The following is a 16270-nucleotide window of genomic DNA, read 5'->3' on the forward strand; positions in this document are numbered from 1 at the left end:
TGCCTGCCAATGCAGGAGGCACAAGAGATGTGTGTTTGATCCCTCGGTCAGGAAGATCCCCTGGAGTAGGAAGTGGCAACCTACTCCAGTGTTCTTGCCTGGAAAATTCCACCGACAGGGGAGCTGGGTGAGCTGCAGTCCACAGGCTTGCAAAGAGTAGGTCAGAACTGAACACAGAGACATGCCACTTATTTTGCTGTGGACCTTTATTATGCAGTATCTGGCTTTCCTATCTTCTTTACCTCTGCCCCACCCCCAGCCTTATGGTTGCTGGGAGAGAGGGGCCAGTCCTGGGCCTCCTGGAGGAAAGCATGCACCTTGGAATGGCTGCCTTCTCTCCTACTCTGGCAGGGACTTTAAGAAGACAGGGCCTTACTTCCTGCTCACAGTGTCTGAGACGCTGAAAAGGCCGATGTGTACATGAGCTGACCACGTGGGCGAGATGGAGCCTGGCCAAGGGAAGGGAGCTTGTGTCTGTGACCCAGCCACTCTCAGGTCAAGACGTGCTTCCTTATCGATAACAGTTAGAGTGCTATCCTCTGGCTTTGACCTCAGCGGAGCTGGAGATTGTCTTCCATCATATGTAAGTCTATAATAACCCATCTTTTGCTGCAGATGGTTAAATTCAGATGCATCTCCCACCCCCATCCTTGTCTTCTGCAGGCTACAGAGCCCAACTCTTCCCACATCTCTTTATGGAAGTTTGCAGTGCACACAGCCTCGGTCCTAGGCTTCTGCAGGGCAGCCCCTCTCCTCCCAAACACCCAGACAGAACCTGAGCGAGGGAGGGAGGGCTGTGTTTGCCTGGAAGTAATTAGGAGGCTGTCTTTTACAGCAGTTTCTCTCCCCATCTTTCTCCCCGCTCTCTCTATTCCTCTGTTGGAGGCTCCTGCAAGGTCTCTCTGCTCTAAATGTGTTCCAGACGGCTCCACCACTGGGCTATTTTCTTTCAAAGCCTCAACTCACGTGGTCTCTGCTAGGAGCTTGGCTCCCCAGGGCCCAGCCTGGTGGCCTCAGATAAATGCCAGGGACATTTTTCATCATCCAGAGCCAGTCTTGACCTCCACATCCAACCCAGGGATCCTCTTCCCATCTCTCGTGGCTCACCTAGACTGGTGATTAATTCTCCATCTTCTCACCTCTAACCGCCTCCTTTGCCATAGAGAGGAGATTCGGATGCTGAGGCCTCCTCCCTTCTCTGTGAAGGATGCTTGGTCCAGTATGAGTTTCAGGAGGGCAGTCAGCTGTGGATGCAGAGCCTTATCCTGGAGCAGAGAGAGACTGGGGATGCCTAATGAGAAGGACTCACAGAAACACAGCAGACTCAAAGAGAAGGTGCTCCCAGTCTCTAGCCTTGTGGGCTCCCTGCCATTCCCAACACTCATGGTACAGTGTCCCACCAGTGCCTCTGGGTCTCCTCTGCCGTGCTGGTTCCTCCGTCTGGCTCCTCTCCTGCCTACTCACCCCTGTCCCCTTCAAAGGACCTGGCCAACTCAAGTCAAACATTTTATCCTCAGCAAGGCCTTCCCCTCTGGCCACGTGAGGACCCCACCAAACACTCTGTAGTAGCCTCTACTTTCCCCCCACCATCTGTCATTATGGCATCTAGTTACCTGGATATGGATTAATATCTCCTCCCTAGACTGTAAGCTCCGTCAGGGCAGGGATTGGACACTGCCTGCCCCCCAGTAGGCACTCAGTAGAAATATTTGTTGAGTGAATGAAGTATAAATCATGTAGTGGTATTAAGTCTAGTTTATGCTTGTGTTTCCGAGGTGGCGCTAGTGCTAAAGAACCTGCCTGCCAATGCAGGAGACGCAGGAGATGCTGGTTCAATCCCTGGATCAGGAAGATCCCCTGGAGGAGGGCACAGTAGCCCACTGCAGTATTCTTGACTGAGAAATCCCATGGACAGAGGAGCCAGATACAGTCCATAGGGTTGCAAAGAGTCAGACACGACTGAAACGACTCAGCACGCATGCTTCGGCCAGTCTTATGTAAAGGAGCAACAGACACCAGTTCTTTTCAGAAAGCACTTCACTCACCTACAATGTAATTCTCCAGCTATTGTCTCCTTTGAGTCTCTTAGCAACCCCGAAGGGCAGATGGTGGGAGTGTAGTTTCCCCATTTCACTGAAGAAGAAATGGAAGCTCTGAGAGGTTAAGAGATGGGCCTGAGGTCACACAGCTTTCCACCTCCAGCGTCTGCTTTTTCTCCTGTGCCAGGCAGAGTCTGAGTGAGGAAGGAGGGCTGACTCTTCAGGGAAAGGTTCTGGACAGGGCTGACTTGGAGCAGCATTTTGGAGGTGAGAGGGCTGTGGATTAATCTTAGCACAAGACGTGGGAGGTCGTCTCATTGGTAGAAGACGTGGCTGTGGTCCAGGGTGCCTTGGATGGGATGAGGGAGAGACAGGAAGTTCACGTTCACCAACTGCATTACACCGAAGATGTCTCGCAACAGCTTTTCAAGGGAGGCCTTGAGTCACCCATGGTTTATAGTTGTGGAAATGAAGCTCTTAGAGGTTATGTAACCAGCTTAAGGAAGCATAGGGACAGCTGAGACTGGAAACCAGGGTTGTCAGCTCTTGGTTTAGAGGTGAATTGAGTGCTTTGGTCTGAAATAGACATGGGGGGGAAGGGGAAGGCAAACTGGGGGTCCCCCCTGGCTCACACATTAGTGCCCAAGAATTGGGAACCGCTTCCACAGTCTTGTGTCCTGAGTTCTGGCAGATACCTGCAGTGGTCCTGCTCCCTGGACGTCCTCCCCAAAAGTCAGGCCCAGGCAGGACCAGTCCTTCCACTTGAGTTTATCCTGATGCGTCAGACCTGGTCCAGCTGATGCCAAGCCTCCCTGGCTGTTGTGCCATATTATAACTCATCACAATCTCCTGAGAGCATCTCCTGATAGTAAATCCTAAAGGCTGAGGACATCTGGGCTGATCGTTTTGCCAAAGGACACTCCTAGACTCATCCCTGTGTTGCTGGCTCCCCCTGCCCCTGATTTGGCAAAGTGTGCAAATGCGCCCAGATCTATCTGCATTTCTCTTGTCTTCTTCAACATCGTGATAATCACTATCATCACATTCTAACACTTCCTCAGGTACCACTGTGTGCCGGATTCTGGGGTACATTGAGGAGGCAGGTGTAGAGAGCAGTGGATGAGAATGGGGTGCTGGAACCGTGGCCTGGTTCTTCCACTGACGAGCTAGGTGACCTTGGCAAGTCCCATTTGACCCCTCCACCTTTGGGTTCCTTGTCTGCTGGGAGTTGGAGGGAGGATGAGTGTCTGCCTCACAGAATTCTGAGGAGCATTAAATCTTAAATCGTACTTTGCCCGTACAAAGCAAATATACTTACATATACATATTTATTTATTTTTGGCTGCCCTGGGTCTTTGATGTTGTGCGTGGGCTTCTCAATGTGGCGGCTTCTCTTGTTGTGGAACATGGGTTCTAGGTGCATAAGTTTAGTTGTCCCAGAGCTTGCGGGATCTCCCCGGACCAAGGCTCAAACCTGTGTCTTGTGCATTGGCAGGTGGATTCTTAACCACTGGACCACCAAGGAAGTCCAGAAAGCAAATATTTAGCAAATGTTACCTGTTTTCATAAAGTATAGTTCCTAGAACTGCAGAATCTCAGAGTTTAAAAGAACCTTAGAGATCATTGGTCTGATTCTCTTATTTTACAAAATGGAAAACTGAGGCTCAGACAGGCACAGAGCTGGTGAACACCCAGGCCTCTGACTCCCAGGACAGGATCTGCATCCAAGCATCACACACGTTGCCAGGGAGATGGGATGCTCACACATGCTGCCCACTGTATCAGATCACAGAGGATGACTCCCCAAGGAGGCCACATGGCCTGGGGTGCCACCCCACTACCTGCCCCATCCAAGTTGCTAGCTGCTGTTGGGAGTTTCTCTCTGTTGGAGGAGTCAGAAGAGCAGAGAATCACATGTCCATTCGTCTTGAGGAGGCTGGAGTATCGGGAGGAGTAATCAAGATGTTGTTGCCCAGAGTCAAGAGCAAACCTGTAATTAATCTGGCTGCCCCTCTGATTTCCTTTTTCCTCCCATCACCAAACACTCTCTAGTGGCTGTCAGCCTCCTCTCAGACCCACCCCAGAAAATCAGGATTGATGGTGTAATAGTCCTATGGGGACTAGAGAGACCAGTGGAGGGACCGCTGACAAGTCAGGAGAGGAGCGGTCATTTAGCACAACTGGGTCAGGGAGTCTAGACACCGTTTACCATGGAACATAAGGAGCTGTGGGTGGGCAGTGTCTGTCTGTGCCTGTTAACCAGTGTGGGTTGGGAGTCAACACACATTCATGGAGCTTCTGTTCAGGATGAGCATCATAACAAGCGTGTCAGGAAGATACATGCCAGAGAGTTGATGCTCCCCTGCCTTCCAGGAATGCACAGTCTGGAACAGAGAGAGGGCATCAATATATGCAAGTTAAATGACCATTCATTCATTCACTCATTTCTTGATGTTTATTTGTAGTGGCATTGCACTGGGTGCTGTTCTAGGTGCTGAAGGTATAGCAGTAAAGAAGAAGGCTCTGCTTTCACGGAGATTCATTCAAAAATACAAGCAACAGGGCTTCCCAGTGGCCTAGTGACTAAGACTCTGTCTCCCAATGCAGGGGGCCTGGGTTCTGTCCCTGGTCAGAGAACTAGATCCCACATGCCACAACTAAGGCCCAGCACAGCCAAAATAAATAAGTAAAAATAAATATTAAAATCTTTAAAAAATAAAATACAAGCACCAGAGAGAGGATCAGAGACATTGAGGTCTGAAAGAGACAGGAAAGGATCTGCCTTGAGGAAGCAGAGCAGTCTTGAGATGCTAAAACAATGGAAATTAGGTGCCCCCTCTGAAAAAAGTGGGGACCTCTGATCATCGTATTAAAAAGCAGAGACATCACTTTGCTGACAAAGGTCTGTAGAGTCAAAGCTATGATTTTTCCAGTAGTCATGTATGGATGTGAGAGTTGGACCATGAAGAATGCTGAGCACTGAAGAATTGATGCTTTTGAGTTGTGCTGGAGAAGACTCTTGAGAGTCCCTTGGACAGCAAGGAGATCCAACCAGTCCATCCTAAAGGAAAGCAATCCTGAATATTTATTGGAAGGGCTGGTGCTGAAGCTGAAACTCCGTAGCTTGGCCACCTGATGCAAAGAGCCGATTCACTGGAAAAGACCCAGATGCTGGGAAAGATTGAGGGCAAGAGGAAAAGAGGGGAAGCAGAAAATCAGATGGTGGGATGGCATCATCAACTCAATGGACATGAGTTTGAGGAAACTCTGGGAGGTGGGGAAGGACAGGGAAGCCTGGTGTGCTGCAGTCCATGGAGTCACAAAGAGTCGGACACGACTGAGCGATGGAACAGCAACTGATTTCTGGTGTTTGGGTGAGGAAACATCCTGGGCAGGTAAACGCTGAAGCAGAGATGAGACCGCAGAAGCCTCAACCGCCAGTCTGATTCCACAGCACGTCTCTCAAGGGCTCACGGGGCAGGGCGCAATCAGTGTGTGGGGTGATACTTCCTGTGGTGTGTGGGTGAGGGCTGGAGGTCTGGGCAGGAGAGCTGAGCGTGCTCGGTGGAGGAGCTGCACCTGAACACTAGGTTTTCTTTCTGGGCAAGGACTCTGAAAGTAACTCACTAGGAAGTAATTTACGCCCACAGAGCCTCTTTCATGTCTATAACCTGATTGAATTATTTCATAATTTCAACAGATATTTTTGAGGCTTCTCTTGTGGCTCAGATGGTAAGGAATCAGCCTGTAATGCAGGAGACCCAGGTTTGATCCTTGGGTTGGGAAGATCCCCTGGAGGAGGAAATGGCAACTCACTCCAATATTCTTGCCTGGAGAATTCCATGGACAGAGGAGCCTGGCGGGAGAGTCCACGGGGTCACAAAGAGTTGGCCAGTGAGTGTCTAACACTTTCACACTGTGGGCCAGCCTGTGCTAGGCACTGGGGATGCAGGTGGAAAATTCTTACATGTTCCCTGCTCTCCTGATGCCAGTCACCCCATGAGGTAGGCATTCATATCCCCATGTTATCAATGAGGAAAACAGGCTCCTAGGGGTGAAGCTGCTCAGGAGGTTCCCTCCTTAAGGACCACAGCAGATCCGACCTGGCCTCCTTCCATGCTGGGCCCTAACTGTGCACTTGTTAGGGTTGGCATGAGTGCTCTAGGGTGTCAAGAATAGCGTTCTCAAATTGCCTGGGAAAGATCTATCAGAGCCCTTCAGAAATTAGAAGCCATATTTGTATCAGCCTGCTTTGGACTTAAATTCTGCCAGTGCCTTTGTATTCAACTCTAGTTGAACGAGGAGCCTGGGATCTGTGATCACGTGGGGTTAGACTGTCTTGAATTTGAACTTCAGCACGACTGCTTTAGTTGCATGACCTTGGGTTAGTGATTGATCCTCCTTGAGCCTCAGCTTCCACATCTGTGAAGTGGGTATGCAATATCATCTTATAGAGTTAGTATAATAGCCATGCACAGTTAATTACTTTGAGCAGTCCAGGATAAGCATCTTAGCGTCACTCCTCCTAAGGATTCTGTGAGGGTACTTTTATCATTGGGCTTCCCTGGTGGCTCAGTGGTAAATAATCTGCCTGCTAATGCAGGAGACTCAGGTTCGATCCCTGGGTTGGAAAGATCCCCTGGAGAAGGAAATGACAACCCACTCCAGTATTCTCACCTGGGAAATCCTATGAACAGGGGAGCCTGGCGGGCTACAGTTCATGGGGTTGTAAAGAGTCAAACATGACTTAGTGACTGAACACAGACACATTTCTATCATTTCCATGTTATGAATGAACAGGTTGAGGCTTAGAGAAGTTAACTCACTTGCTCATGGTGTACAGCCGTTACATGGCAGTGAAGAACTCAACCTGTGTAAGAACTGTGACTGTCAGTCCAAGCCCCAACCACAGAAGTAAAGGACAATAATGTTTCCCTCCCCTTTTCAGTATTCTTGCCTGGGAAATCCCATGGACAGAGGAGCCTGGCGGGCTACCATCCATGGGGTCACAAAGAGTCAGACACGACTGAGAGGCTGACTTTTCACTTTCACTTTCCTCCTTTCAACATATATCGACATGACGATCCTATGCCTGGATCTAGAGCGTTCTGTCTGCTTAGAGTGTTTGTATTAACTACAGTGAATATACAAAACATAAAACATACAAGTCAGGCTGAGAATTTATTTCATCTTGGTATAAACTCAGAAAATGCCTTTGACACCATCTGTTCATTGATGTCATTCAGCCAATACTAATAGAGCACCTACTGTGTGCCAGATAGTGTGTTGGGGCTGGCCATGGTCCCGGCGTCACATGTTCTGTGGGGAGACAGGAGGCATCATCATGAGCAGAGTGTGTGTCCTAATGAGGAGTGTTACAGATGTGGTAGCAGCAGATGGGAAAGGGATCACAAAAAGCCTCAGAGGGGAATTAATGCAGTGAGCCTGGAAGACACAGTTTGCAGGTCATCACGGGGGCAGAGGGTGGGTGCTGAGGCAAGCCGGAGATGGAGCTCTGCTGAGGATCGCTGCACTGGCGTTGGGGGTAGAGACAAGAAGACGGGAAGCAGGGCTCCCCTGGTGGATCAGTGGTAAAGAATCCTTCAGCCAATCAGGAGACTCCAGTTCGATCTCTGGCTTGGGAAGGTCCCACATTCCACGGAGCAACCAAGCCCCGGTGCCACAACTATTGAGCTTGTGCTCTAGCACCCGGGAGCCGCAACTACTGAAGCCCATGTGCCCTAGAGCCTGTGCTCCACAAGAGGAGAAGCCACTGCAATGAGAAACTCTCATACCACAACTAGAGAGCAGCGCCCGCTCACCACAGCTAGAGAAAGCCTGCAAAGCAATGAAGATCCAGCACAGTCAAAAATATAAAACAAACAAAAAGAAAGAAAGAAAGAGGAACCAGATCTTGAAGGGTTTATCTGTTGGAGTTAAGTTTGCCTTTGATCCTCGGTGCAGTGGAGAGCTGTGGTAGACTTTGGGGCTGGGGTGTGTCATTATCAAGTTCACGGTTTGGTAAGAACTCCTGGCTGCTCATTCATGTGGCTCAGATGGTAAAGAATCCATTTGCAATGCAGGAAACCCAGGTTTGATCCCTGGGTCAGGAAGATCCCCTGGAGAAGGGAATGGCAACCCTCTCCAGTATTCTTGCCTGGAAAATTCCATGGACTGAGGAGCTTGGTGGGCTGTAGTTCATGGGGTCGCAAAGAGTTGCACATGACTGAGCGAATAACACTTTTATTTCACTTTTCTGGCCACTCACTGGAGACTCAACAGACAGGGTAAGACCAGAGGGAGAGAGACCGAGATGGCTGCTATCACAGAGTCCTGGTTGTTGCTGGTGGATGTCTGGATTGGAGCAGGTTGATGGTGGTGGAGAGAAAGTGATGGAGCTATTGGGACTTGTTGACTGAGTCGATGTGAGGTGTGGGGAAGTAGAATTAACTCTACAGTGACTCTCTGCTTTCTAACTTGGGTGACTAGTGGATTGCGGTGTCATCCACTGAGAAGGAGAATGTAGGAGGAGAAACAGATGGTGGGATTGGTGGAGAGGAGTCCTCCTCTTTAGGATGAGGTGTGTCTGGAGGGCTGTGGGACGTCCAGGTGGAGATTTCAGGAGGCAGCCATCTCAGTACAGGTGTTCTGGGCTTGAGCTTCTGATTTAGAAGCCACACCATGCCAGTGGTAATAACTCATGGGTGGAGGTGGAACTCCCTAGGGATGATGTTAGTGGGAAGAGGGGCTGGATGCTCTATTGCTAGAAAAAATTTTATCCTTAAATTATGAAAATATTTTCAGTTGATAAAGGCTATGCCATTAAGTTCTAAGATTAGATTCATATAAATTGAAAATAAGACCTCAAATTTCCTTGTGTTTTTGGATCAAGAATCCAGAAGCTTCATGATCTGCTCTCATACGCAAACAGGTACATGCCAGAAGGCTACCCAGCGGAGTCTGAATCCTGGCTAGCCCTGGCTTTCCCTAGTAATAGTTGTGTTACCTTGAACTAGGCGCCTTTCTTGAGCTCAGCTTCCTTGTCAGTCACAGAGCTTGTTCTGTGATTAAATAAGATAAAGATTATGGAAAAAATTTTGCAAACACTTGTGCTTTACCAACTTGTGTCAAGATGGTGCTTTTTATTCCTGTAAGGTTTTGGAGGAGATTATTTCTCATCACTTTGCCCAAGAGCAGCTGAGGACCTGAGCCATTGTCCTTACATGTGGTCTCCAGGATCAGCCAGCCTTTGGGGTTATGAATAATGGCCGTCAGGCCTTCATGGATTGAGTGTAGTTCTGTCATCAAATAAAATTTATGCAGGCTAATCTGACACCTATTTAGCGGTCTGCATAATAATTATTGTGCAGTGGGCTGACCAGGCATAAATGGAAGGCATTTGACAGAAACGATTATATTTAGTATTACTTTTATATAGCCTAGCAAGATTTTTACGGTTCTTCCATCTTTGACAGCCTATTCATTTTCCACTCAATGCGAATTTATTGAGGCTGTAATATATGCCAGGCACAGTTCTGGGCCCTGAGACGACAGAGAAACAGGATTTCTGTTCCAGCCCCACCTCCACTGAGCTTGAATTCTAGTGGGGAGACAGTCACTCAATAGTCAGCCTTACCCACAATGAGTAAGAATGCCAAGCTTCCCTTGAGATCATGGTTGCTTTCTTCTCTTCCTGCACTAACATCCATGAATTAATATTTAATTAAATTCATTTATTTGGCTGCATCATTTTTTGGTCTTAGCTGTGTCATGTGGAATCTAGTTCCCCGACCAGGAATTGAACCCGAGCCCCCTGCATTTGTTGTTCCGTCGCTGAGTTGTGTCCAACTCTTTGTGACCCCATGGACTGCAGCACACCAGGCTTCCTTGTCCTTCACATCTGCCGGAGCTTGCTCAAACTCATGTCCATTGAGTCGATGATGCCATCCAAACATCTCATCCTCTGTCATCCCCTTCTCCTCTGCCTGCAAACTTTCCCAGCATCAAGGTCTTTTCTAATGAGTCAGCTCTTCACATCAGGTGGCCAAAGTATTGGAACTTCAGCTTCAGCATCAGTCCTTCCAATGAATATTCCGGATTGATTTCCTTTAGGATTGACTGGTTGGATCTCCTTGCAGTCCATGGGACTCTCGAGTCTTCTCCAGCCCCACAGTTCTTCAGCACTCAGTCTTCTTTATGGTCCAACTCGGGCCCCCTGCATTATGAGCGCAGAACTTTAGCCAATAGAGCACCAGGGAAGTCCCAACACCAGTGAATTAAAGATTCTGAGCCTGATTTGCCAACAGCAAAGTTTTCTTTGCTGCAATATTTATCCTTTATTTCCCTCTGTCTCCTTATATCAGGCAGTGGCTTGAGACCTTCCATCCACTGAACAAATATGTCCTGTGCACCTATTGGTATAAGTAGCCTCGAGGGATACAGTAGTAAACTGGGGTTGGTTTGGCCCTGGAGAAGCCCACACGGAGCCCAGGTGTAGACACGCAGAGACAGGGGCAATAGAGGAAAATGTGTCAGCATCAGAGCCACTAGAGGCTGCTGGGAGGGGATAGAGAGGCACCCGATTCTGGCAGCTGGCAAGGCGAGGGGAGGGGAGCACACTCCAGGCAGAGGGGTGGAGTTGTGTGCAGGAAGATGCGAGCTGCTGGGTCAGGCGGCAGCATGAGCTGCGGTGGGAAGCGGGGATGTCATGACACAGAACCTTCACCAAGTGTGCTCCAAAACTTTCGGATATAGTTGTTAGTGAAATGTTTGTTCTAGTCTTTTGCCTATATTGGAGAAGGAAACGGCAACCCACTCCAGTATTCTTGTCTAGAGAATCCTGTGGACAGAGGAGCCTGGTGGGCAGCCGTCTATGGGGTCACACAGAGTCGGACACGACTGAGCGATTTCACTTTTCACTATGAATCATTTGGCCACAGTCACACTGCCTGCCCTGATTTGATGGGGGTGAAGGTGGAGGATGGCTTTAGAACCTGAGGCCTCTGTGAGCCTGGGCAGAGGCAGGAAGGCAAAGGCCTGGAGCCGGCCTGGAGCTCCACCCCGCCCCCCCAACCAGGCACAGGGGTTCGGGGAGGGAGCGTTGGTCCTCCTCACTGAGGCTGTCCACACGGGGAGGCCGCTGTGCTGGAGGGGTGGCTCCCGGCATGGGGACTCACGCACTTCTCCCCCTCCCCCACAGAGTTATGTCATGCCCAGACCAGCGGAGGGCTCCATGAGGATTTATAGAAGATGCCCCGCGTCTGGGCGCCTTTGGTGCTGCTTCCCGCGTGGCTCGTGATGGTCGCCTGCAGTCCGCACTCCCTGAGGATCGGTAAGCGCTGCCCCTGTGGCACCCTGGGGGCAGCCCAGCCCCGGCAATGCCCCTCCCACACTCCAGGTGTCCGCCGGGCACATCTGACCCTGCACTACCCTCCTGAGTTTGGCTGGGGCAGGGCTGGCAGTATTGGGGCAGCCGACAGGCTCACAGCAATGATCTGCTCAAGCTGCCCGGCTCCTCTTGTGATGAAACTAAAGAGTCTGATAAGTGTCTCTTGCAGCCTGTGACGGACTCAGGATGGGAATGGTTGGGGGGCTTCCAAATCTAGGGCTAGAGAGCAGAGCACAGCTCATCTCTTCTGTCCTCTGATCAATCCCAGAAGTTTTCCTGGAGGCTGTGTTCAGATGAGGTATTCTTGGTGCCCCTGACCTGGCTGCTTGGCAGGGCCTTGGTGTCTGCTTGCCCTAGCCTGGTTCTGGGAAGGAACAACGGGCCACTTCAGGGACGTATGTCCACCTGCTCTGTCCCTGTCCTTGCTGCCATGGGGATGCTCCTCCTAGCTGTAGGCAGACACTGCTATTGCTGGCCCATCAGCACCCCTGTGCCTGGCAGAAGGCTTGGCTCTTTCCAGGGTTCAGAAATGCCTGAGAAATCAGCTGCCTCCCCTACCCCTCAACACCTCCAAAGCTGCTTAACTGCAGGCGTTGCTGTTACGCAGTGGGGCACTGGTGATCAGGTATTGGGAGCATGGCTCCAGGTGCAGAGACGGATAGTCTCGTTCAGTAGACACTGTGTGGTCAGCTGATGGCCTGGGACAGATGTGGGATGTTGGGGACTGGGGTGTGTACTTGTATATGGGGAAGGGAGTCAGTGTGGACAGGCAGTTGAGGCACAGCAGTGAGGAATCCAGGCAGGTGTGTTGGTCACAAGAAGACCAGTCCAACAGTGGGACCCCTGGGCAAGGCCAGGCAACAGCCTTAGAAGTACCTAAACACCAGGTAGGTTATCTGGGCAGGTGCCCACCTGAGACCTGTCTGTCTAGACTGGGGTGGGGATGGCAAAAGTGGATACTATGCACAAGGCAGGATCTGAGATCCTAAACTTGAACCTGAAAGGGTTAGAGGCTGTTTTAGAATGAAGACCATGATATGGAATCCCAGGGACGTGGCCTAAAGCTCCTGAACTCCTCTACTGACAGTTAGGACTGGTTCTAAGGTCCCAGAGGTTGGCATGATGGTGGTGATGGGTGGTCAGGAGGCCCTGGCCAGCCCAGGCATCACAGGTCAGAGCCTAAGTTGGAGGCCCCCGAGTTGCTCCGTGCTGTGTCGTGGGCACACAGGCCTATTTCTCCATGCATATGCCAGAGACAGCTAATTGGAATCAGAAATGAGGACCAGTGACTCAGTCCTTCCCCTCATCCTGCCCTTGGCTCACCACCCTGCATACTTGAAAAAAGGAATTAAAAACAAACCCTTTCCTCCCTCTTCCCCACTCACTTCTACTGAAACTTCAAAACCTAATTTAATTCTGCTTAGCAGCAATGCAAAACGGTTCATATCCTTAAGATGCTTAATTTATAAGATGCCTCCAGTTATTCATATTTGCTGTGAGGTTTTCTTCTCCTCTAAATGAGTGGATGAAGCGGTAACCCATCAATTTCCATTTGTCGCTAATGGGAAGCGGAAAGAGACTGAGCCAGAATCAGTATCGCCTCGTGGCCTCGGCTCTCCTGACACTTGTTCCCTCGGAGGAAAAGCAGAAAGTGGAGCTGACAGATCCCTGTCTGGCCTGCTGTGCAACAGGGGGGGCGCGCTTCCAAGGGACCCCTGTGCTCCATCCCCACACTTGGAACGATGCTTGTCCGGTTCCGTCCGCTCTGCTGGTGCTGGTTGTGGCTCATGCCAGGCCACGTCCAGCTGATTTCCAGCCAGGGGCCCTGCTGGTGGACAAGGTCAAACCAAGCCTGGTCTCCTGCAGAGCGCAGGAAGCTGAGTGAAGTCAACAAAGAGAGAGAAAAGTAAAGAAAAACCCAAACAGCAGTGCCCGGGCTTGTTTTGCTGTCTCCTTGGTTATCCTGGGAGCCAGGAGCTTTATGGATGAAAAGGTGCTAATTACTCGGACTCCTGAGGGGATCTGGAGTAGGGCGGGGATGAGGAGAGAAGTAGGTCAGGATAACACAAGTAGCTGTGCTGAGCGGGAGGCAGCCTTCCACACCGATGGGCTGGACCAGCGTTGATGGCGCTGGCCCCCCAAGTCCTCCAGAGCCTCTTGGAAAAATGGAGGGGCTGCTGCTCCTTCCCCTTTCCCAGGGGTCACTTCTCCCCACATTTGATTCTTCTGGAGTTCCTCCCAAACCCCCAGCCTCAATGTAGATGGCTGTGAGAGCAAGACTGCATGAAGGCACCAGGGATCTCGGAGATAAATGGTCCCGCCTGCTCCATCTCCAGCCCCGCTTGATGGCTGGTGACAATACGGATGCTTGTAAAGAGGCGCCGAGCCCATTACCCTGCCTTGGGACTGCTGTTTTTCATTCAAGTGAGGCACGCGGCGGGAGATACAGCCAAATTGTCTATTACAGGGTCCGGTGTTTACCACCCCCCACCCAATGAGGTTTTGGGTAAGAGAAAGGGATTTTATTTATGATGGTGAAGCTGCCCGCGTAAATTCCCCAAACTCTCACACATCTGTCAGCCCGCTTCAGTCATCTATCTTCTGGAAATGTCTTTTGATTTTGCTTCTGTCCCTCTGGGTCCTCTGAGTGATGACTGTGGGAGCCACAAGTTAATAAACGCCCTGAGAAGACCTCCCCTCCCCATCTCTAGAGCCCTCCATTACTTAAAAGGATCATCATTATATCTTAAAGCCACAAAGGATTCTGCAGATCCCATTTTCCAACCTGCTTATGTCGCAGACGGGGAGGGAGACCCACAGAGGTGGTGGTTTGGCCAAGGTCACAGGGTGCATGAGGGTGGGGCTGGTGGCAGTCAGTCCTGGGGCCTGGTCTCCTTGACTCCTCTTGCAGTGCTCCCTCTGTTGCCCACCGATGGGCTCCCTAAGTCACTGGGGAAGCAGACTCACCTTCAACAGTAGGTGGAGGTCGTTGTCTCTTACAGTTTCCTCCCATCGCGTTTCTGATATTAGCAAATCTTGCCCCCAAATGCATTAGGACCAAATGCATTAGAATGAATGTGAGGCTTTTCAGCTAGCCTTCTGTTACTCCTTCCCTGGTCACTTATTTTAGCCATACAACTACTCACTGTTAAGTGACTATGCCATATACTAGGGAGGTTTACTCTGGGCTTTTCTCATCCCTCTTCTGGGACTGAAGAGCTCTTCCTTGCATTCCATTTTCTCTGCCTGGAAATAAAAGCAACTCTCCTGCTCCTCCTCTCCCCTCCCCCCCCCCTTTTGCATCACCAGTATCATTGGTGTAAATAGCCCTTCCTCCGCAGACTTCTTTCCCAATATTTTCCTGTCCCTCCTAGGGTCAGATCATCTTTGCCCAACCATTCTCCCATTCCCCTGTTCCATCATTCACTGGGTTGTGCTCTGATTAGTATGGCATTTTCCCACCAGATTTTGGCTCCCAAGGGGGATGGACCACATGACCCAGGCCCTCACACTTGATGTATGCGAGTGTGTCACATAAGCTCAATGGAGGGGTGGGTGGATGAGTCTATGATCCTTGCAAGATGTTCCCTCAAAACGTGCTCCCTATCATTGTTTTAAAGTTTCTTCCAGTCTTTGTTGTTGCTATTCAGTCGCTAAGTCGTGTCCAGCTCTTCACAGCCCCATGAACTGTAGCGCGCCAGGCTTCCCTGTCTTTCATCATCCCCCTGAGCTTGCTCAAACTCATGTCCACTGAGTCGGTGATGCCATCCAACCATCTCATCCTCTGTCGTCCCCTTCTCCTCCTGCCCTCAATCTTTCCCAGCATCAGGGTCTTTTCCAATGAGTCAGCTTTTCCCTGTGCTTAAAGATGTAGACTTATTGGAGGAAGTAGAAGAAAAAGGAGAAAGAAGAGAAAGAGAAAATGTCCATCTATCTGTCTTACTTAAAAGAGAAGATGAATGGACTGGAGATCCTGATTGAATTCTAAGGCAAGTATTAGCTGTAATGGTAAAAACAGGGGTTCACCTATTCATTCATGAATCCACTCAGCAAGTATTTATTGATTGCTTTGTGCCAAGGACTGAGGATATGGTGCTAAATAATAATAATCCCCATAATAATTCCCACTTGGAAAGACCTCACTTTCTTCCAGGTACTGTGCTAGGTGTTTCACATATTTCAGGCAATCTTCACGTCAGAATTAATGATCCGATGTTATAGATGAAGAAACAGAGGCTCGGGGAGCTTAAATAACTTGTCTAAGGTCACACCGAGACTGAAATTCAAACCTGTCTGTCTCCAAAGCTTCCCTTTCCGCTTTGCTCTACTGCAGCTCTACAGCCCTGGAGACATTTGGGATATTCCATTATCACAGCAGTCACATGAAATATATTGTGTTCTATCTGGTAAAGAGATTGAAAGATGGAATCATTATTGCTTTTATAGGCTCTCACTCTTTTTTTGTTTTTAACTCCCAAATAATTTCCTAAGGGCCCAGACAGAGTCCATCGGACAGATGAGGAAACTGAGGCCTGGGGATCTAAGAGACTCGATCAGGGTGGTACAGAGTTCTGCTCAGTGTGGGTGGCGCTAGACATCAGCAGGTTATTGTAGCAGCTGAATCTCTTGTTTAAGGTTTCCCTGAGAGGTAAAGCAGCAAGAGCTTGTATTTATTCGACACTCTGTCTTACTAGGACCCCAAGCACTTTACAACTCCCATTTTTCACTGAGTTGGTTTCCCTCAATGAGCTCCAAGTCCTGCAGAGAGAATGTTTAACATAGAACATTCAAATGTTATGAAGATGAAGATAATAAGAGAATTGGGGGAGGTAAGCGGGGGAAA

General features: G+C 49.8%; 1 protein-coding gene across 2 annotated transcripts in view; it reads left to right on the plus strand.

Annotated features, from left to right (window-relative positions):
- The window catches only part of GRIK4 (glutamate ionotropic receptor kainate type subunit 4), a 484233-nt gene that overhangs the window by 141356 nt on the left and 326607 nt on the right, over positions 1–16270 (plus strand). The window contains exon 2 of one of the 2 annotated variants that reach the window (XM_043482502.1): positions 11239–11370. In XM_043482502.1, coding sequence (XP_043338437.1) covers positions 11289–11370 — 82 coding nt within the window. In that variant the 5' untranslated portion in view covers positions 11239–11288. Of the gene's footprint in view, positions 1–11238; positions 11371–16270 lie in introns of those variants that run through there. The other variant, XM_043482503.1, reaches the window with a different exon arrangement.

The sequence above is a fragment of the Cervus canadensis genome, chromosome 11 (genome assembly GCF_019320065.1).
Source record: "Cervus canadensis isolate Bull #8, Minnesota chromosome 11, ASM1932006v1, whole genome shotgun sequence".
Classification (NCBI taxonomy): Eukaryota; Metazoa; Chordata; class Mammalia; order Artiodactyla; family Cervidae; genus Cervus; species Cervus canadensis.